This window comes from Engraulis encrasicolus, chromosome 21 (assembly GCF_034702125.1).
Source record: "Engraulis encrasicolus isolate BLACKSEA-1 chromosome 21, IST_EnEncr_1.0, whole genome shotgun sequence".
NCBI lineage: Eukaryota > Metazoa > Chordata > Actinopteri > Clupeiformes > Engraulidae > Engraulis > Engraulis encrasicolus.
The window spans coordinates 22,838,040-22,860,934 of record NC_085877.1 but is presented as its reverse complement, the minus strand read 5'-3'; the positions used below and the strand labels follow the sequence as shown (position 1 = coordinate 22,860,934).

At 43.1% G+C, this 22,895-nt stretch overlaps 1 protein-coding gene across 1 annotated transcript in view; it reads right to left on the bottom strand.

Moving 5' to 3' along the window:
• vangl2 (VANGL planar cell polarity protein 2) overlaps positions 1 to 22,895 on the bottom strand; it is a 33,910-nt gene continuing 11,015 nt past the window's right edge. The window contains exons 4-7 of the mRNA XM_063186378.1: positions 11,378 to 11,514; positions 9,452 to 9,587; positions 8,036 to 8,282; positions 1 to 3,688 (exon numbers count right to left, since the gene is read on the bottom strand). Coding sequence (XP_063042448.1) covers positions 3,425 to 3,688; positions 8,036 to 8,282; positions 9,452 to 9,587; positions 11,378 to 11,514 — 784 coding nt within the window. The 3' untranslated portion in view covers positions 1 to 3,424. The remainder of the gene's footprint in view (positions 3,689 to 8,035; positions 8,283 to 9,451; positions 9,588 to 11,377; positions 11,515 to 22,895) is intronic.

Genomic DNA, 22,895 nt, shown 5'->3' with positions numbered 1-22,895 from the left:
CCATGATGAGAATCATTTATTAAAAAGGCGTTACTGAACAATTTTAGTCCTAAAATTATCAAATGATAAAAAAAGAAAATCCTCACACAATAAAAAGAAAATCTACAAATCTCTTTACAACACACCATGTTTTTTGTACTTTAAAAGAAACAGAGATGTTAAAGGCTTAGCTTCATTTAAGACATCAGATTGATAAAAATGAGGCAACAAATACCAAAATTACAAAACTTCATCAACTATCCACATGCATATGAGAATGACATTGCGAGTTTGTTTTTAATTCTCTGCACATTACTTTTTCCAATGCTCAAAGTTCAGATTTTTTTTTCTTCTGAAAACACTACATGACCATAATATAAAACTGATCCAGCCTTTTTAGGTATATAAAAAAGAAACAAGTCAAAGGCTATGTACAAAAAGGAAGATCGCAAGGGAAGCGGGGAAGGAGGAACTACAGTGTCTCAGAGCTGCCAAACAGTGCATTCCTGTTCGTTACAACTGCTCCAATATGAAAGAAGAAGCCAAGAGGACAACTCTTGGTTCCTATCAATGTTAAGGCAGAAAAATGCACACCTTGCAGTGCATTCAGAAAACAATACAATATAAAGTAAACAGTTAAAGGCCAAAAGATCATTCCAGCTACATTTGTTTGTCATGTAAATCACATCTCCAATCACAATCATCCTTTCAGTTTTTTTGTTGTTGTTGTCAGTGTTCATAGTTTTATCCAGTTGTCTAACTTCAGTTGATGTTAACCCTGAAGTTATGCCATTAGAGCCCCAGAGTGAGGTTTGTTGTCAATCATCATGACAGCAAAACTTCCTTGAATTCAACACCCAACCCATCGGCTAAATTAAGAACGTACACACTGCTACATAACGTGATATGTGCACACGTATTTGTCCATGTCTGTGTCTGTGGGGGGAAGGGGAGATAGCACAGTGAAGGGTGTCATGTTGTGTCATCAATATGGATGACACTGGTCACTGCGACACACTGGCAGGGAAAAACTAGAGGTTTTTTTTGGCAGTTCTCACAAACACAATTAAATCACCAGTACTCATTCATAGTCTACCCATTCGCCACTCTCCCACACCCACGACGCAGTACGCATTCACGCAGTGAAATGAATGAAAGTCATTCAATGTACTTTTTTTTTTCTTTCAGGCCAGATAGGCCAAAATCATCACTATTTCCATCAAGTCCACAGTTACGCCACCCACTTACGCCACACACCCACCCCACTCCTACACGGATGGATCACTCATTCGTGTTATTTTTCCTCACTCATTTGTTTTTGCCTGTTGCAGCATCTGGGAGGCAAAAAGGATGTTACACATAAGCTCATATATATGACATCTGGTGATCTCCGTCAGTCTTTCACAACAAGCAAATCCATAGTGCATAGTGTCACATCACCTGGTTAAAAAAATGGAAAAATTATAATAAAAGAGGAAGTTGGGGGGGTGCAGCGGTCAGGGACCATTTTCAGTGATGTCATGATACTTATACACACTACTCATGTACAGGCAAAAGACTAAAAAAAGAAAACAGCCCAGAACATCTCAGGGAAAAAAATACAAACAACAACAAAAGTTGCACAATCAGTTAGCAAAGATATAATAAAAAATGTCCACACAGCGACACAAGAGAACAAGTAGTACAGACGCGATGCTGCAAGACATTCAAGCCTCGCTCCCCACTGCAAAGGGCGAAGAGGAAACACGAGCAGAGAGGGTGCAAACAGTGTTGACAGCCATGTTGGTGTGAGAGAGAGAGAGAGAGAGAGAGAGAGAGAGAGAGAGAGAGAGAGAGAGAGAGAGAGAGAGAGAGAGAGAGAGATTGGGCTCGCTTAAATTCATCCGTTTTGTGAGTGGTTGACTTAAACCAATACATTGTGGACTTGAAATAGGTGTTATATTCTGAACTGAGTTGAAAGTGTTAAGTTTTTAAAGTTTTTGGTCCAAAAGTGCACCTGCACTTGTGTATGGTTCGTGCATTCTTCGACATTCAGATGATACTGCGCAAATGCGTCACCATTTGCACGTCCAGAATGCATTGTTTAAAGCCGGCCACTAACCAGACAGTGACGAGAACAAGCCAAGACACACAGCTTTTTGACCGAGTCATTTGTAGTGTCCTTTGATTGCTCCAATTCATTGGTCAGTGTTAAAGGAATGAGGTGATTGAAGATACGACTGGAATAATTAAAACAAAAACATAATACAATCAGGAAAAAAACAACATGCCATGCACCGATGACCTGAAACTCTTTAATTGGAGTGGACCGACCATAAGTCTTACCAGATTATGGGGAAAGAAAAGAAGTATTCACAGTTTCAAGGTAGTGTTTTGACAAAAAAACGGTAGTGGAATTGGTCCAATAAGTGTCATATGGCACTGGTCTTGGAAATCAGGACATTTCGAAGGAATGATCCATGACACTTGAGGAACTGGAGAAGAAGAAGAAGAAGAAGAAAAACAGATCCAAGTCCGGCTTTCTTGTCGTTTTCAGTGTGCTTTGTGGATTTTGTTGTTTGTGTCCCATTAACCGCTTGTGTGAGTGCTGAAAAGTTAACAGTGATGTCCGCCACTGGAAATAAGATGCACTTCAAACAACTCAGATTTTTGTGTCATTTCAGATACATTTTTAACCGAACTGAAGACACGTATGGAGCCATGGTGTGAGCCAACACAAAGTATTCCACAGACGGTGGAGACATGAAAAATACAAAAACGGGCTCTTCCAGAAAATAATAAGGGAGACTGGAAGAAAAAGGAAAGACTGAACTTAAAAACCAATAGACGAAACACATTGTTGGTGCAAAAACCCAAAGTTGATGAGTGGTTCGAACCCTCTGTATCCACTCCAGTTTTTTGTTTTATTTTCCTTTCCATCGTTTCTTCACACCCACCCGGTTCTCACTTTTTTTCCCCATTTCTCCGTTTTCTGTCTCTCACCCTTTGCTTATCCACCCCCACCATCCTGTCAATGTTCATGTGTCGCGCCACAGCCACCCCCGGCCCACAGTCCCTCCAACTTCCTGCTCCTTTTTGCGGCTGCTTTCAATGCTCCTGTTAGTGTTGTTGTTTAAACCTAGCGTCTCCAAATGGTGTTACAGTGTTTTTGCTGCGTCTTTCGCTAAATGCGAGGTCTGCTACTGCAGCCATCAACAGTGTTGTGGCTTAATCCTAGTGTCTCTGACTGCAGTTGATGTTGCTTTTACTTAATCCAAGAATCTCCGTCTGTCATCGCAAAGAGTGTTGTTGCTGTCACTTCTGCTTCAATCGAGGTCTGTGTGCAGCTGTAAACTGTGTTGTTGATGTTTGTTTAGTTTAAGCCAAGGTCTGCGACTGCAACCATAAAGTGTGTTGTTTTCGTTGGTAATTTTGCTTTTGTTGTGTACACATCAGCCCGTGAAGCTTAAACCGAGGTCTCGGACTGCAGCCGCATGACAAACTTGTGGCTCTTGGGGTCGATGAACTCCTCGCCCAGGTTGAGGAAGGGCAAGGAGGTGACAGTGACAACCAGGGAGAAGTCCAGGCGCCGCAGGGAGAAGACTTGGCCCTGCCGCAGGGCCGACGTCACCGGCTCCTCGCTCACCAGCGTCCACTGGCGGCCTCTGCTGGAGCTCTCGCGCTGGTACTGCATGGTGGGGCCAGTGGTCAGGTAGCGCTCCAGGAACGCCTGCAATGAATGGAGAGAGAGAGAGAGAGAGAGAGAGAGAGAGAGAGAGAGAGAGAGAGAGAGAGAGAAAGAGAAAATGGCAAAGAAAGACAAAGAAAGGAAGGCAGACAAAACAGCAGGAAGGAATAATGAAAGAAAGAAAGAATAAAAGAAAGAGAAACAAAGAGAAAGAAAAACAAAGACAGAGGAAAAGAGAGGGCGATTAATTGAATTAAAATTGGTACATTTACAATTGAACAATAAACCATACAATCTGTATATGCATCTAACAGTGTTTTTTTAACACCTCACCCAGACGTGTTGCTGACAAACCCTTTCACATATTCAAACTTTCCACTTGCAGCCCTTCCTCTCCTCAATTGCACTGACACAGTATTTTTAGGAATGACAAAGTTGTGCAATCTTATCAAAAACACGCCACCACATCCCTTTCACTTCCTCTTGGACTGGTTTGATTTACACAACACCTGTCTGTCTAAGATAGAGGTTCCCAAAATGGGGGTCAAAACCCCTAGTGGGGTCAGGGACGTGCTGCAGGGAGGCTGCGGAGAGAAGGGACAGAGTGCAAAAAGGCTTGAACGCTATAATATAATCATTCCATAAATTGGTTAGTAACACTGTTTTAGTTGTATGGTTAATATAATTACCTGTGAATTTCAAATAAAACTTAAACAATATTAGTAATTAATAAGGAATGAAATATGTTTGCCATTTGGAAAATGGGGGTGGAGGGGTCTTTAAAAAGATTTTAGGTCCAAAAGGGGGTCCCAAAAGAAAAAGTTTGAGAAATGCTGATCTATGGAGCTGATATCATGTGATCATCCGAAATATACAGACATAGAGGCGGATGCCTTAAAATGAATGCCACGGGCCAATTTAAGTGTTAACTATACTTAACCACACAATAACTAAGAAAAATACTTCAGTGTGCTCCATTTTAGGGTAAAGAACAGTCAAGGTGGTGTCTTGACAAACGACAAGCAACTGGTTGCAATCTTGCTAATGATCGAACAGATGTAACAGCGGATCATACTTAACAACACACCTAATTTGGGAAAACTACTATTCAGTGTTCCTTATTTTATATCAGCAGCAACCATTGTAGTTCACATAGCCCAAAACTACAATGATCCCTATGGAAATGACCAAGGTCTAGGCTAGACCCACTGACCAGTGCTTGGTTTATAGTAACCTTGGGTCATCATGTGATTGAGCTGGTGCGTGCGTGCGTACATTTGCTGATCGATGTACATTTCAATACAGCGTGTGCCTGTTCGTGTGAATGTGTGAGAGTATGTGCGTCTGTCTATTGGTGCGGTGTGGTTCTTGTGTGTGTCAGTCTGTCTGTCTTGTGATGTGTGTGTCTATTTGATGTTGCTTTGTGTGTGTCATGTGTGTCGTCTGTGTGTGTGATGTGTGTCATGTGTGGCGTGTGTGTTGTGTGTATTGCTGGGTGTGTGTTTGTATTGCTGTGTTTGTGTGCTAAGTGTTTGGGCGTACTCGAGTGTGCTTGTGCCTATTTCTGGACGGACAAGAATATGTGGTCATCATTAAGTTAAAGGAAATGGTGACCAGGCATTGGCGGTTACCGTCTTTCAGTTTTGGTGCGAATGTGCGACTGTGTGAGTGTGTGTGTTTGCAAGGAGGCCTTTTGTGCAACAGTGCATTTTTGAAACGTTAACACAGCGGAAAATGGAGCGCACTCACACCATCTGTTATCTTTGATAGAACTAGATGTAGAGATACAATCTAAGAGGAGAGGTAGGGGAGGGCGGTTTTTAGACTTTAGAGATTACATTACATTGCATCTGGCAGACACTATATAACCAAAGCGACTTAAAAACGAGATCATAATCATAGTCAACATCACTAGCAAATACAAAGTGCACACGAAATATACAGAACAACATGTGCAGATGCAAAGAAGGGTTAACAGAAGAGACAGTGTTTGGAGATTGCAAATAGGAAATGGAGAAATGCTAGATATGTGTCGCAACTTTAGAGCGATAGACTGATACAGCCTTGTTTTGCAATTTCAACTCATCAGACTTAATCTGGTGTGTGTGTGTGTGTGTGTGTGTGTGTGTGTGTGTGTGTGTGTGTGTGTGTGTGTGTGTGTGTGTGTGTGTGTGTGTGTGTGTGTGTGTGTGTGTGTGTGTGTGTGTGTGCATGTACCTCTGCAAAACGGAGGGGGCTATCAATATGTTTTAACAGATACGTAGGCCTACATACATAGCAGTAAACATGTGTGCAAATTCCTTGCCGTGTGCATGTTTGTGGACAGATACTGCATAGTAGGTGTCCCTCCCTCGAGAGAGACGTGTGAGTGTGTGTGTGTGTGCGCGCGCATAACAGTACCAGGGCCCGGTTGCACAAAACACCTTAAGTTTTCTCCCTTAAGTGTGACCCTTAAGGGCTCATTTTCCCTTAGCTAAGGGATCTACTTAAGGGGGTTGCACAGAATGCCTTAAGTCCTTCCCTTAGGTAAGGGAAAGCCCTAAGGGATTTACTACAGTAAAGAGGAGTTTACAACGGTAGAATTCTATTGTTTCCAAGGAAACTTTTTAAGTCATTCTTGAATATTCTTCTCAAAACATCGTTAACCATTCTGTAGCTATTTATCTATAGGCCTTAAACATGGAGAATGGTAAGGCTAGAAAGCCAAACTGGTCAGAGGAAGAGAAAGTGGTATTATTAGAAGAATTTAACAAAAGAAAAAACATAATAAAAAGCAAATTCAACCCTCAAATAACGGCCGCGAAGAAGCAGCAACAATGGGAAGAGACCACCGCGACCATAAACTCGAGAAATATGGTGAAGAGGACAGTGGGGGAGGTCATTTTTTTTTTTTAAACCTTGCGGTCCAAGCGAGGAAGGAACAACACCATATGTCCATGGCTTAATTGTCGAACCAGATGTCTGGTTATGGAATAGTGTGCTCCAACAGTTGTGTGCGTGCAGGCTATGTGTTTGAGTGGTTCAAAGTGTGATTGTGTGCTCTGATCGTCGCATTGTTGCGGTTGAAATGACATCTTCTTGCATGCATAGCCTACATGAGCCGGGTGCTTGGGATATCGCAGGCAGCACCTGAGCATAGCGTTGTTCGCAACATGTGCCCCGCCCGCCTCTCTTCACCGGAGCCACCTCCCTCTTTACAAATATAGGCTAAGCACCGCTCCAAACGTTCTCCGCTCTTCTCCTAGACGTGGGCTCTACTCCCCATGCATTATTTTGTATTTGTGATATTATTCCATTTATCTTTAGTTTCTTCCGCGTTGTTTTGGAAGTGTCAAGCGGTAATGCGAATTATAAGAATTATAATAATAGGCTATGGCGCAAGCACTGGAGAAGTGCCGTGTGTCTCACCTGCATTTTCGAGCTCCTAAAACAACTCCCAAACAACTCCAGTGTCATAATTAACACAGCGAGGATCATTGATCATTGTCATCTTCATGCATGTTAGCAAAATAAATGTGGGGTTTGAGGGCAATAAAAACATTTGGTGATGGTGGGACAATGGACGAGACTGTGAGGGAGGAAATTAATGAATGGGCTACCCTAACCCCGCGGCCATAACTTCATCCGAGAATCTTCACAATGACGAAACACTGAATATACGCACATATTCGAGTAAAAATTAGACGTTTTGTTATAAGGACTTGATGTTATAGGTCTAAAGAAGTGCCACCCAAAAATGTTCTGGCCCATCCAAAGCTGATTTTCTGGCGCCGTGCCTGGCGCAATCATCAGCTGCAAGACGGCAGGGAGAGCACAACTCCTGTAGCATGGTCCAATTCGAGACGGTCGGATAATTCATATATGGATTGTCTATCAAATCTATAATTAATAATTAACGGTTCGTCGTAAGCGTGCCTATCCATTGGGTTCTCCCGGTCGCGGAAAACTCTTATTTGAATCCGTTGATCACGTTGCTGAATGTGCATAAACTCAGCCATGTCTGACTTAAGGCGACGATATCGGTCCCTCAGATATTTTCCCTTAACTTGGTTGTTAAGGTCTTTTGTGCAACGAACTTTAAGGGATTTCTTAACTTTAAGGGAAACTCTTAAATATTTAAGGGGAAACCCTTAAGGAAAACTTAAGGGGAAATTTTAAGGGTGTTTGTGCAACTGACTTTCACTTAGGGGACCCTTAACTCAGACTTTAAGGGAAATACTTAACTTAAGGTGTTTTGTGCAACCGGGTCCAGGTCTCTCTGCCTCACACACACATAACCCATGTACCCTGTGCATCTGCATTGCAAATGTGTGTGTGTGTGTGTGTGTGTGTGTGTGTGTGTGTATGTGTGCGCCGTGTGTGTAGGTCTGTCTGGGCGTTCCCACGTACCTTGGGTGTCATGTTGTGTGTGATGCAGAACTGCAGGTGGGCGATGATGCTCTCCATGCTGTGGTAGGGCTGCTGGCGCGTGGTGCGCAGGTACTTCTGCATGGCGCGGGCCATGGGCGCGAAGATGGCCTGGGCGGCCTCGCGCGGGTCCATCACCTCCCGCGGGTGCTTGGGCGAGGAGGCGGCCGGCTCGTCGTCCTGCAGCCGCTTGATGTGCGTGAAGGCCTCCTCCACCGCCACCACCAGTCTGGGAGGAGCAAGCGCAAGCAAGCAAGCGTGTTATTGATTTAGTATGGATCTGACCAGGGGAGTATTCCAAGAACATGGTTAAGTGATGAACCTGGCTAACTTACAGGAGGTGCTAAACCTGCTAACAGGTAGCGTATAGATGTCGCAGGTCCTTTTATTTGAGGATTTACCACTACCTCAAGGTTACCTTAACCTGGATCACTGCTAGGCCAGATTCAGGTTCTTAAAATACCCCCTGTTAACAGTCCATGGACAACAGTAACCAGTATAGCGAACCAGTTAAGATAATTCCATTTCTGGTTTATCATTCTGCACTTTGTATGCCAAATTAACCATGACTACATTAATATTCTGGGGAGGAGAAAGTGCAATGAAGTGTGTTATAGGGCTCGCTTTTGATTATTTGGAGTCATTAATATAAAATCACATGTTTGTAGGAATTCATTGTCACAATTTTAACAAATCTTGGCATGCCGATCAAGTCTCATGATCACAGCAAAGAATTGAAGTTCCCCTGATTATTTAGAAAAGTTTCCCAGTCGCTCTCTCTACCACCACCAACAGTCTGGGAGTAGGAAATGCAAGCGAGTATCTGAACAGGTTTTCAACATTCCGTCTAACACACAAGCAGGTGCACGTACACAATTGGCCAATCACAAACCACAGACACCATGGCTAGACTCAGACACAGATGCAGACAGCCACACACACAAGACCAAGGCTTTCCCTCCCAAGTCCACCTCCACCCCCCCCCTCTCTACCTCAACCTTCGCCCCACACACCCAGACACTACACCCTTCTCTCTGCTCTGTGTCTCATTCACTCACTCTCCTTCTCTCTCTCATTCTAACACACACACACCCAATATAAAGACAAAGTGTGTGTATCTCTCTCTCACACACAAACACCTATCTCTGTTTCATCTCACTCTCTCAGACAGATGCACGCAGACAGACAGACAGACGTTGAATCTCGAAATGTCGCAATTGTGCACTTCGGGCACTACGTTTCAGTGCCTAACTAATATGCCATACACATTAAAACATGAACACTGAAGTGTACAAGTGCACCATTTGAGATCCAGCAAGACAGACAGACAGACAGACACAGACAGACAGACAGACAGACAGACAGACAGACAGACACACACACACACCTCTACCTCACCTTGCTTTGCGCTTGCGTACGCGTCTCTCCATCTCGGCCTCTTCATAGTAGTACTCGTTATGAGAGTTGTCCCGCCTCCGGGCCGCCGCAGCAATCATGGCCCGCGACTGCCCAGTGCTGTTATTGGTGCTGTTCTCTGTCAATCAATAAGAGCAATCAATATATGAGAAGGAGGAGGAGGAGGAGGAGGAGGAGGAGGAGGAAGAAGAGGTCAGCAGGTGGAAATCACATGGGAATGGATACATACAGGGGTGCGATTTGTCAAAGAAAGTCACTGTGTGTGTGTGTGTGTGTGTTTAGACATCAGTAAGCACAGCTAAAACTGTTTGCATTAATGGAAACTTTGCTTTAGTCCTTTTTCCACCCGGACATTAAAATCATTAAGCAGGAAGGTACTGTACTGCAACACGCCAACACACTGTGCCTTACATAGATACACTGCATATTTACAGAAAACATATCCTATGGGGACCAAGGTTCGAATGCTATGGGGACCCAGGTTCAAATCCTGTCGGGTCATTTTCCAACCCTTCCCCATCTCTCTCTCTCCCATTAGTTTCCTGTTTCTATCGCCACTGCACTCCTCCACCCCCCACAAAAAAATCACGGGCGGGGACATGAAAACCTCAGCAAGGGATATCAGTCATCCAACCCCACCCTAATCCCCCCTTACAAATTGCACCGTGGACACTTTCCCCAAAACAATGGCTTGAGAGTGAGGGTGACCCAGAGGTCACCGGTCAGGGGCAGTAGTGTATAGTGGAGGCCATAAGGGGTTCAGGCAGAGGGGAAGAGGGCCACAGAACAGAAATAGAGCTAATGACAGAGCTGAGAGAGAGAGAGCTGAGAGAGAGAGAGAGAGAGAGAGAGAGAGAGAGCTGAGAGAGAGAGAGAGAGAGAGCTGAGAGAGAGAGAGAGAGAGAGAGAGAGAGAGAGAGAGAGAGAGCTGAGAGAGAAAGAGGGGGGGTGCAGCGGTCAGGGACCATTTTCAGTGATGTCATGATACTTATACACACTACTCATGTACAGGCAAAAGACTAAAAAAAGAAAACAGCCCAGAACATCTCAGGGGGAAAACAATACAAACAACAACAACAAAAGTTGCACAATCAGTTAGCAAAGATATTATAAAAAATGTCAACACAGCGACACAAGAGAACAAGTAGTACAGACACGATGCTGCAAGACATTCAAGCCTCGCTCCCCACTGCAAAGGGCGAAGAGGATACACGAGCAGAGAGGGTGCAAACAGTGTTGACAGCCATGTTGGTGAGAGAGAGAGAGAGAGAGAGAGAGAGAGAGAGAGAGAGAGAGAGAGAGAGAGAGAGCTGAGAGAGAGAGAGAGAGAGAGAGAGAGAGAGAGAGAGAGAGAGAGCTGAGAGAGAGAGAGAGAGAGAGCTGAGAGAGAGAGCTGAGAGAGAGCTGAGAGAGAGCTGAGAGAGAGCTGAGAGAGAGCTGAGAGAGAGCTGAGAGAGAGAGAGCTGAGAGAGAGAGAGCTGAGGGAGAGAGAACTGAGGGAGAGAGAGAGAGCTGAGAGAGAGAGAGAGAGAGAGAGAGAGAGAGAGAGAGAGAGAGAAGGGGGGGGGGTAGATGGAAACACAGACAGATGGCTCAATTGAAAAGTAAGGTGTAAAAAAAACCACACATGCACACAAATAAATATGTAGTAGCTGCTCTTTAAAATGATGACACAGAGAAATTCCCCCATATGGTGGGGGGCATTTAAAAAATGTAAGATAATTGGATATTAAAAAGGGTAGGGTCAAGAACTAACCAAAAAATATGCTTGCAGATGGAATTAATTACGGTATGGGGAGATATGAATCAAAGAAAAGGGGTTAGAAAAGAAAACAATCATCATGTGCATGGTCTATTCTTTAATCATTGTTAAGAAAATGGTCTATTAATTAATTTAGAAGATCTTACCTTCACCTAGGGAGTAGACTTTAAAGCCGGACATCTTCTTGGAGAGGATGGACTTGGGCAGGTTGAGCAGTGCTGGGTTGTAGACTGGGAAGTCACTGTAGTACTGTTCCAACACCCACACCGCTGCACGCTGAATACTGCAACAACACAACCACAACAAGGAAAAAATATGTTAATGACATTGCCATATTAATTATCGTCAACATCTACCGGTACAGTCAACACTGGGCAGAAGGGGATCCAGGTTCGAGCCTGGCTGGGGTCATGCTTAACCTAGACCATCCTGCGATAGTTCACCACTTGGGACTTGAACCCACGACCTACCAGTTCACGCTGCAGTACGACATGGAGGCACAACACAATACTGCTGAGCTAAAGGTCCAGACCGATAGCTCAGTGCTACCGATACTGTAGGAGGCTTTCAGAGGGAGGTTTCGTTCTACCGCAGAAATCTGTTAGCTAGAATCCGTTACACTCATGCCAAACCTTTCCCATCTCTCTCACCCCCATATTTCCTGTTTCCATCGTCACTGTTCTCTCCCAATAAAGGCTAAATCGCAGAAATATTTCTTTAAAAGAAACCATACACATACACAGTAGGGGTGGGACGGTTCTTGTTTTTTTTTATTCATAATGTACAGTGCACAGGAAATATTAAAATATATTTATAATTATAATGTGATGATGCGCAAGTTGAATTTGTGCGTTCCAAATGCCCTCTTTCAATTCGCTGATAGAATCGGACTTATCACTAAATATCCTACTTATGGTTTGTATAGGCTTATAATATGAAAATGGTGTGATTTTAATTGAGTCATCTTCTGTGGTCTCAAATGCTAATGCTTTAGCAGATATTTTTCTGGGCAGTGCATGGACTGTGCATTGCCACGGTTTGCATGCCACGGTTTGGTATGTGTGTGAATTGTGCGGTTTCGGTTTTCAGTGCGGATTGGCCCATTCCTAATACAAATCATTCACTGAACTAGGAGCAAGGCATATCAGGAGCAAAATAAGCTTCATCCTCACCCTAAACTTCCAAAACACTAAATAATCAGAGGCAGGGAGATGGTTTTAGCTTCAGCTAAAAGATTGCTGACATTTTTTAAAAGACCAGTTTCAATGTGGGCAGGCCCAATGAGAAACAACTTACAAAGATCATTACTTCTCTCTAGTGGTGAAACAGTCAAACAGCAGCCAAATGGCAGCACAGAAGAATATAGCAATGTAAAACAAGTATGTATGCGAGAGTGACCAGGTTATACAAAACACTTTATCCTTCAGTAACTGGGGACAGTAGCCAAGTGGTGATAGATTGATTAAGTTCCCTTTACCAGAAGCTTTTTTTGAACGTGCTACTGTGACAACCGTGATTTAACTGTGCTCCACCCCCTGGCTTTTCAAAAACATTTAACTGTGTCACACCTGTGATTTAACTATGCCACCATGGCTAGAACCAGCGTGTGCTCCTGAGGGACTTCAAGCAGTAATGGAAATCAATTCGAAACCTTTGTGTCCCCTTGGCTGTGTGGATTGCTGTGACTTTTCAAAGAGACTAATAGACAACAATGATGGCTCATAGGGACTCACTCGTCGACATCGATTCAACAATTTTAACTGTATTGTCAAATATGTGAGCACATAAAGTAGCACGTCATTAAAAATGGAAGACAAGTGGTTTCTCCAATCATGTAAAAGGAGTTTTGATAAAACCACGCCTTCGGAGAGCTAAGTGTACGGCCTTCCATAATAGTGCCAGTGCCAAATGAATGTTTGTGCAGTAAGGAGGAGCCACATTAATCTGGGAAGGGCCAGGTTAGTCCCACCCCCTGGCTTTTTAAAAACATGTAACTGTGACACCTATGATTTAAGTGTGCCACCATGGCTAGGACCAGTGTGTGCACCTGAGGGATTTCGAGCAGTAATGGAAATCAATTCTTAGCCTTTGTGTCCCCTTTGCTGTGTGGATTGCTGAGGCTTTTTAAAAGGGCCAACGGATCAATCATTAGACCGATTGCCTGCATCTGCCGCTCAAGGAAAACACCTGCTTAATGGTTTTACATTATTGTACCGTATTTTTCGGACTACAAGTCGCACTTTTTTTCATGGTTTGGCTGGACATGCGACATATACTCTGGTGCGACATATATATGTTTTTTTTCTCCACGGGAGAGCACTATGTGCGCAACTATGTTGTGTTGTACCACTGACAGATTTTTTTTTACAACTTACAACAAAAAAATAGCATTGACAATGACGACTGAATAGAAATATACCACCCAAAAGAAGTTAATATAGCCTACTGCTGAGTTCAAGCTGACAGTAATTAAATATGCTGCCGAAAATGGCAATAGGGCAGCTGAACGAAAGTTTGGATGCAATGGAAAACTGTTTGGGGACTGGAGAAAAGCGGAGGAAAATGTGCATGTTGTGAAAAAAAACAAAAAAGCTATCTGAAGGTTCAAGGCCCACGTCTAGAAGAAGAGCTGAATACAGGACAAATGTGTTCTCGAACAACGCGCGCGCTGCGAGTCAACGGTCTTGTTACGGGCTCCATGACATTGCCAAAGAAATGAATAGGACTTTTTGCGGAAGTCAGGGACCTCGTGGATTTATCGCGTTATGCAATGCAATCCCCTCTCGTGGAGCGCTATGCAACGCAATCGCCTCTCTATCCGAGAACGAGCGCCTGCGTTATTAAAGACAGTCAGCCGACTTCCAGGTGAAAATCGGTCATTTCCGCGAGTTTCTGACAAACGAGCACAACGTGACACTACCATAGGCTACACAACATGGATGAAATCCCCCTCACCTTTGATACCGTCATGGGCTGAAGTCTCAGAAATGGGGGTAAAGAAAGGCGTGCTCTGGAGACGGAACAAAGTTGCCTCGAAGCCTCCCACGGTCCAAACGCAAAACAATGCCGAAAATTGAATGTTGTTCTGACTACAGGGCAACATGGCGCGTTATCACTGCTTCTTCTTTTTCTTTTTGTGGTTTTATGGCGGTTGGCAAACCATCTTAGTTGGTGCATTACCACCACCTCTGAATGCGTTGCCACTGCTTCAGATGCTGGTTTATGAAACAATGCCGTCTTTGAGCAGCAGCTTACCATGCGCCAGTTATCACAACATAGATTCCATGGATAGAATAACCTTTCAAAAATGTGCGACGATTAGTCCGGTGCGACATATATATGTTTTTTTCATCTTCAAAATGCATTTTTGGGCCGTTGCGACTTAAACTCCGGAGCGACATATAGTCCAAAAAATACGGTAAATGTTTTAGAGTATTAAAGCATGCAGTAAATGTGGATTATATTAAAGGGACACTGTGTGAGATTTTTAGTTGTTTATTTCCAGAATTCATGCTGCCCATTCACTAATGTTACCTTTTTCATGAATACTTACCACCACCATCAAATTCTAAGCATTCATTATGACTGAAAAAATTGCTCTTTTCATACATGAAAAGGGGGATCTTCTCCATGGTCCGCCATTTTGAATTTCCAAAAATAGCCATTTTTAGCTGCAAAAATTACTCTACTTGGACCATACTAGAAAATATTTGTTTATTACTTAGTAAGCCTTCATGTAAAGATCAAATTTGGCAATGCGATCAAAATCCTACTGCTCCAGGCACTCCACAGAGAAGCACGGCCAGACTACCGTATTGGAGCCAGTCCTTTGGCGGAAGTACGTAGGATGGCTCGCGAGGCTAGCAATTTCCTGCATTCTGATCAATTTTAGAGGGAGGAATGACAAATCGCAACTGACTCCTTCAGACTTTCTATACAAGCGCTAGCTGCCATTAACTGTGGCAGGTAAACATGTAATCTTTTCCATATATTTACCCTGATAGACATGGTGCAATGTAGTGGGTGGCCAAAACCGGGACATATTTGTGTCCCGAGAGGGTTTGCTCGGGACCTGGGACACACAACTCCAAACCGGGACTGTCCCGGTCAAACCGGGACGTCTGGTCACCCTAATTTAAATACAAAGTTCATACATCTCCATACTCCACAACAAATCTCCACAACATTGAGGCAATTGGAACGGGGCAAATGTTTCCCTACCAAATCCAAATATTGAAACGCTGACTTTTCTGATATTGACTGGGATTATGATTTTGGTAGCAGTTGCTAGTGCTAGTGCTAAATCGTAAAGAAGGGCTATGGACAGCCTAACATGACCTAGCAGAGCAGTGATAGCATGAAATGAAGCGTTGAAATGGAATGGGTTAGTGGGCACGGTAATAAGGTGGATTGCGTTTTGGAAAAAAGCTCTTCATTTACAATCAGTGAAACATGAGGAGCCTCTTCGCACCCACAGGAATCACTGTCACAGAGGAACTTTGTAGAGTCTAAACAGTAGATCAGTGATGTGTTTATGATCCCAAAAGAAATTGTCCAGAATCAAATCACATGCACACCACATGCTCAGTGGAGGGCATGCCTGTGCGGTACTGTGAAAACATAAAGTACCAGTTGTAACCTATGCCTTGTATTTGGTTGGCCCTTAAGTTTTAACACTGCTGCTAGGCCAATGAGGTTGAGCAGTCCACAATATTATTGGGAGTGTCGCTTGGGTGGGTGTAGTAATGTGATGCGTTCCTAATGTGATTTGTTTCTCTGGTGCTCTTCAGCTTGGAGATCCACAGTATTGTTCAAAGGACAGAAAATCCTGAGGTACTCACAGAGACACAAAAATCTGTATTTAAACCTGTTGCGTAAGGCCAGCAGTGCTTTCTTCAGGGCATGACAAAAAGGGCAGTAACTGATTTGAAGTTGAGCAGTGCTAGGATTCGGCCCATAAGGTTTTGTGAGAAAGTTTATCCTATAGGATTCAGAGGTGTAAGGGTGTGAACTGTAAGGTTCAACCATGGTGGGTTTGAACTCGGTCGTCTTAAGGGACTAATCAAGGAAAGGAGATACCCCTACACCCACATAAGCGCATATCCAGTGACGGCAATCTACACACACAACACACACACACACACACACAACACACAACACACAACACACACACACACACACACACACACACACACGAAGTGACACCCCCCCCACCCCCCCCACACCCCCCCCCCCCCCACACACACACACACACACACACACACACTTTGCCAATACCTGCCATTTTCTTTGCACTCTCGCTCACACACACACCACAGAAATTCAAACCAGCACACAGACTCACACCTACGCACATAAGTCATGCACACACAAAACATGCAAGCCAACACATAAATAGGCTCACATACACCTAACACAAGCTGGCCCTCCAACACACCCACATACGCACCGACACACACAAACACACACACAACCTCGCCCTCTCTCACACGGAAATGTGGATCATCTAACGGGTTGTAATAGGAGCCTACGCAGCAGGAAAAGAACCCCTTTAATTGGTCTAATTGCTGCGTGTCCGTGCTGACCTCACGGACTCCAAACAGAACACGCCATTACCCGCTCACTTCCTGCACTGGTGTTCATTTCCAAACAATCACAGCAGGCATTCCACGACATTTAACATTTGAACCATACGTGCACTGAATTTATTAAGCGGGCTTGCGGAGCAAGGACCATGCAGAGCATGGCCCTTGCAGAGCAAGGCCCGTTTATAGTAATCTCTAAGTCCTGTTTCTTTATTAAGCGGGCTTGCGGAGCAAGAGCAGAGCTCTTGCAGAGCAAGGCCCGATTATAGTAATCTCTAAGTCCTGTTTAGTTATTATTATTAAGCGGGCTTGCGGAGCAAGAGCAGAGCTCTGCCCGATTATAGTAATCTCTAAGTCCTGTTTATTGGTTCTCTTGTACAGGGACAGTAAAAATAGAAAATGGATCTCCTCCTAGGCCTTTCGAGATAGAGACACCGTTCAAACACTAAAACGACCGGCTCGGCTTGGAGATCGCGTTTCGTTATAGGCTTCTCCGTGTCTCTTGTCGTTTTCCCGTTTTTGGCGATTTAGTGAAAGCCTGGGTCCCCATTGGAAACAGTGGTGGAACCTCCATGAACCAAGGTTCCGCCACTCTAGAGATTAGAGTGTAGGAGGCTTTTTCGGTCATAAAACATCAACACTTTCACCTAGAAGTTTAGTTGACGCGTTGTTAGCGAGCTCTATGGGATGTCTCCAAATTGTGAAAGTTTCATCTCCCAACTCCCAATACTTTTTAAATGGCAGGTTTGTAAAAAAAACAGGCCTGGCTCTATGGAGAATCCCAGTCTTTTGAAAAGTGCATTTTTCAAGAGATCAGCGCATGTCCCACACGGAGGTCCATTTGTGCCTGAACCCTTTCACCTATAAACTTAATTCAAAGACTGTTAGAGAGATCACAAGCATGACTCCGATCTGTGAAAAGGACACGTGCCAACTCCTTTTAGTTTTTTTACAACGATGTTGTAAAGACAAAAAAACTCATTCTCATTTTCTCCCCTGTTAAAGGCTCAATACTAACTGTCTTTCAGTCAATCACAACAGGTGCAGCCAGTGAAGGATTCCATTTCAACTGTCACTGTCTCAAGATTCCATTCTTAACGAGCAGGTGCGAGCAAGCATTCTAGAAGCCTATTGTTCAGCTCTGCAATGCAATGTAATATAGTCTTGCTGGACTATGCATGATAATTAGCTGCTTGGCTTAGTGGTAATGCATGCTGCTGCATCAGAGATATGGAGGTTGAGGGTTCGAAACCCACACAAAGCCATGTTGATTTTCTAAATTATATCATATGCAGCGTTCCTTGGCCGACTTAAAATGCCATGTATATCATTTAGTATGTATGGCAAATGTGCTGAATTACAGATATTGAGGTTGGGGGTTCGAAACCCAGTCAAAGCCATGTTGATTTTCAAAATTACATCATATGCAGTGTTCCTTGGCCAAGTTAAAATGCCATGCATGTCATTTAGTATGCATGGCAAATGTGCTGGATTACAGATATGGAGGTTGGGGGTTCGAATCCCAGTCAAAGCCATGTTGACTTTCAAAATTATATCATATGCAGTGTTCCTTGGCCAACTTAAAATGCCATGTATGTCATTTAGTATGAATGGCAAATGTGCTGAATTAGGGATATGGGGGTTGGAGGTTCGAACCCCAGTCGAAGCCATGTTGATTTTCAAAATGATATCATATGCAGTGTTCCTTAGCCAACTTCAAATATCATGTATTGTATGTCATTTAATATCAATGGCAAAGGGGTTGGATTACAGATATGGAGGTTGTGAGTTCGAATCCCGCTCGAAGCCATGTTGATTTTCAAAATTATATCATATGCAGTGTTCCTTAGCCAACTTAAAATACCATGTATGTCATTTAGTATATCCCCAAAACGCAGAGCTACAACACTTTCAAGATGGCTGAATCCAAGATGCCTGAATTGTTTGGCCCATAACTTCTGACTGGGTGGATGGAGTTTTTCCAAGATTTATTTCAGCTTTGTTTTCTCAATAGTACTTTGTTTCATCTCTGCCCCAAAAGGCAAGCCCGCTTCCAGCATTTTCTGTGAGAATGCATTTCTAGTTATTATTATTGGTCTTGTGCAGGGCAGCAGTAAAATAGAAAATGGATCTCCTCCTAGGCCTTTCGAGATAGAGACACCTTTCAAACACTAAAACGACCGGCTCGGCTTGGAGATCGCGTATCGTTATAGGCTTCTCCGTGTCTCTTGTCGTTTTCCCGTTTTTGGCGATTTTGTGAAAGCCTGGGTCTCCATTGAAAACTATGGTGGAACCTTCATGAACCAAAGTTCCGCCACTCTAGAGATTAGAGTGTAGGAGGCTTTTTCGGTCATAAAACATCAACACTTTCACCTAGAAGTTTAGTTGACGCGTTGTTAGCGAGCTCTATGGGATGTCTCCAAATTGTGAAAGTTTCATCTCCCAACTCCCAATACTTTTTAAATGGCAGGTTTGTAAAAAAAACAGGCCTGGCTCTATGGAGAATCCCATTCTTTCGAAAAGTGCATTTTTCAAGAGATCAGCGCATGTCCCACAAGGAGGTCCATTTGTGCCTGAAAAATTTAACCTATAAACTTCATTCAAAGACTGTTAGAGACATCACAAGCATGACTCCGATCTGTGAAAAGGACACGTGCCAACTCCTTTTAGTTTTTTTACAACGATGTTGTAAAGACAAAAAACTCATTCTCATTTTCTCCCCTGTTAAAGGCTCAATACTAACTGTCTTTCAGTCAATCACAACAGGTGCAGCCAGTGAAGGATTCCATTTCAACTGTCACTGTCTCAAGATTCCATTCTTAACGAGCAGGTGCGAGCAAGCATTCTAGAAGTCCATTGTTCAGCTCTGCAATGCAATGTAATATAGTCTTGCTGGACTATGCATGACAAGTAGCTGCTTGGCTTAGTGGTAATGCATGCTGCTGCATTAAAGATATGGAGGTTGAGGGTTCGAAACCCACATGAAGCAATGTTGATTTTCTAAATTATATCATATGCAGCGTTCCTTGGCCGACTTAAAATGCCATACATGTATATCATTTAGTATGGATGGCAAATGTGCTGAATTACAGATATTGAGGTTGGGGGTTCGAAACCCAGTCAAAGCCATGTTGATTTTCAAAATTACATCATATGCAGTGTTCCTTGGCCAACTTAAAGTGCCATGTATGTCATTTAGTATGCATGGCAAATGTGCTGGATTACAGATATGGAGGTTGGGGGTTCGAATCCCAGTCAAAGCCATGTTGATTTTCAAAAGTATATCATATGCAGTGTTCCTTGGCCAACTTAAAATGCCATGTATGTCATTTAGTATGAATGGCAAATGTGCTGAATTAGGGATATGGGGGTTGGAGGTTCGAACCCCAGTCGAAGCCATGTTGATTTTCAAAATGATATCATATGCAGTGTTCCTTAGACAACTTCAAATATCATGTATCGTATGTCATTTAATATCAATGGCAAAGGGGTTGGATTACAGATATGGAGGTTGTGAGTTCTAATCCCGCTCGAAGCCATGTTGATTTTCAAAATTATATCATATGCAGTGTTCCTTAGCCAACTTAAAATACCATGTATGTCATTTAGTATATCCCCAAAACGCAGAGCTACAACACTTTCAAGATGGCTGAATCCAAGATGGCTGAATTGTTTGGCCCATAACTTCTGACTGGGTGGATGGAGTTTTTCCAAGATTTCTTTTAGCTTTGTTTTCTCAATAGTACTTTGTTTCATCTCTGCCCCAAAAGGCAAGCCCGCTTCCAGCATTTTCTGTGAGAATGCATTTCTAGTTATTATTTATCGTTCTTGTGCAGGGATCTCCTCCTAGGCCTTTCGAGATAGAGACACCGTTCAAACACTAAAACGACCGGCTCGGCTTGGAGATCGCGTATACTAATAGGCTTTTCCGTGTCTCTTGTCGTTTTCCCGTTTTTGGTGATTTTGTGAAAGCCTGGGCCCCCATTGAAAATAGTGGTGGAACCTCCATGAACCAAAGTTCCGCCACTCTAGAGATTAGAGTGTAGGAGGCTTTTTCGGTCATAAAACATCAACACTTTCACCTAGAAGTTTAGTTGACGCGTTGTTAGCGAGCTCTATGGGATGTCTCCAAATTGTGAAAGTTTCATCTCCCAACTCCCAATACTTTTTAAATGGCAGGTTTGTAAAAAAACAGACCTGGCTCTATGGAGAATCCCAGTCTTTGGAAAAGTGCATTTTTCAAGAGATCAGCGCATGTCCCACACGGAGGTCCATTTGTGCCTGAAAAATTTAACCTATAAACTTCATTCAAAGACTGTTAGAGAGATCACAAGCATGACTCCGATCTGTGAAAAGGACACGTGCCAACTCCTTTTAGTTTTTTTACAACGATGTTGTAAAGACAAAAAACTCATTCTCATTTTTCTCCCCTGTTAAAGGCTCAATACTAACTGTCAGTTAGTATCAGAACAGGTGCTCCCAATGAAGGATTCCATCTTAACTGCCACTGTCTCAAGATTCTATTCTTAACGAGCAGGTGCGAGCAAGCATTCTAGAAGTCTATTGTTCAGCTCTTCAATGCAATGTAATATAGTCTTGCTGGACTGTGTATGACAGCTAGCTGCTTGGCTTAGTGGTAATGCATGCCGCTGCATTAGAGATATGGAGGTTCAGGGTTCGAATCCCATCCGAAGCCATGTTGATTTTCTAAATTATATCATGTGCAGCGTTCCTTGGCCGACTTAAAACGCCATGTATATCATTTAGTATGGATGGCAAATGTGCTGAATTACAGATATTGAGGTTGGGGGTTCGAAACCCAGTCAAAGCCATGTTGATTTTCAAAATTATATCATATGCAGTGTTCCTTGGCCAACTTAAAATGCCATGTATGTCATTTAGTATGCATGGCAAATGTGCTGGATTACAGATATGGAGGTTGGGGGTTCGAATCCCAGTCAAAGCCATGTTGATTTTCTAAATTATATCATATGCAGCGTTCCTTGGCCGACTTAAAATGCCATGTATATCATTTAGTATGCATGGCAAATGTGCTGGATTACAGATATGGAGGTTGGGGGTTCGAATCCCAGTCAAAGCCATGTTGATTTTCTAAATTATATCATATGCAGCGTTCCTTGGCCGACTTAAAATGCCATGTATATCATTTAGTATGGATGGCAAATGTGCTGAATTACAGATATTGAGGTTGGGGGTTCGAAACCCAATCAAAGCCATGTTGATTTTCAAAATTATATCATATGCAGTGTTCCTTGGCCAACTTAAAATGCCATGTATGTCATTTAGTATGCATGGCAAATGTGCTGGATTACAGATATGAAGGTTGGGGGTTCGAATCCCAGTCAAAGCCATGTTGATTTTCAAAATGATATCATATGCAGTGTTCCTTGGCCAACTTAAAATGCCATGTATGTCATTTAGTATGAATGGCAAATGTGCTGAATTAGGGATATGGGGGTTGGAGGTTCGAACCCCAGTCGAAGCCATGTTGATTTTCAAAATGATATCATATGCAGTGTTCCTTAGCCAACTTCAAATATCATGTATTGTATGTCATTTAATATCAATGGCAAAGGGGTTGGATTACAGATATGGAGGTTGTGAGTTCTAATCCCGCTCGAAGCCATGTTGATTTTCAAAATTATATCATATGCAGTGTTCCTTAGCCAACTTAAAATACCATGTATGTCATTTAGTATATCCCCAAAACGCAGAGCTACAACACTTTCAAGATGGCTGAATCCAAGATGGCTGAATTGTTTGGCCCATAACTTCTGACTGGGTGGATGGAGTTTTTCCAAGATTTCTTTTAGCTTTGTTTTCTCAATAGTACTTTGTTTCATCTCTGCCCCAAAAGGCAAGCCCGCTTCCAGCATTTTCTGTGAGAATGCATTTCTAGTTTGTAGTTCTTTTTTTTAAATTATTATTTAAATGTAATAAAAACATCACCAATCCATAGAGCACCATCTCTCTCTCTCCAGGCAGTTTGAAGTAGTTGCTACGCGATGATTTGAATGTTATGCACTTCAACAAGTAGCACTTAACTTTTTGGTGTATT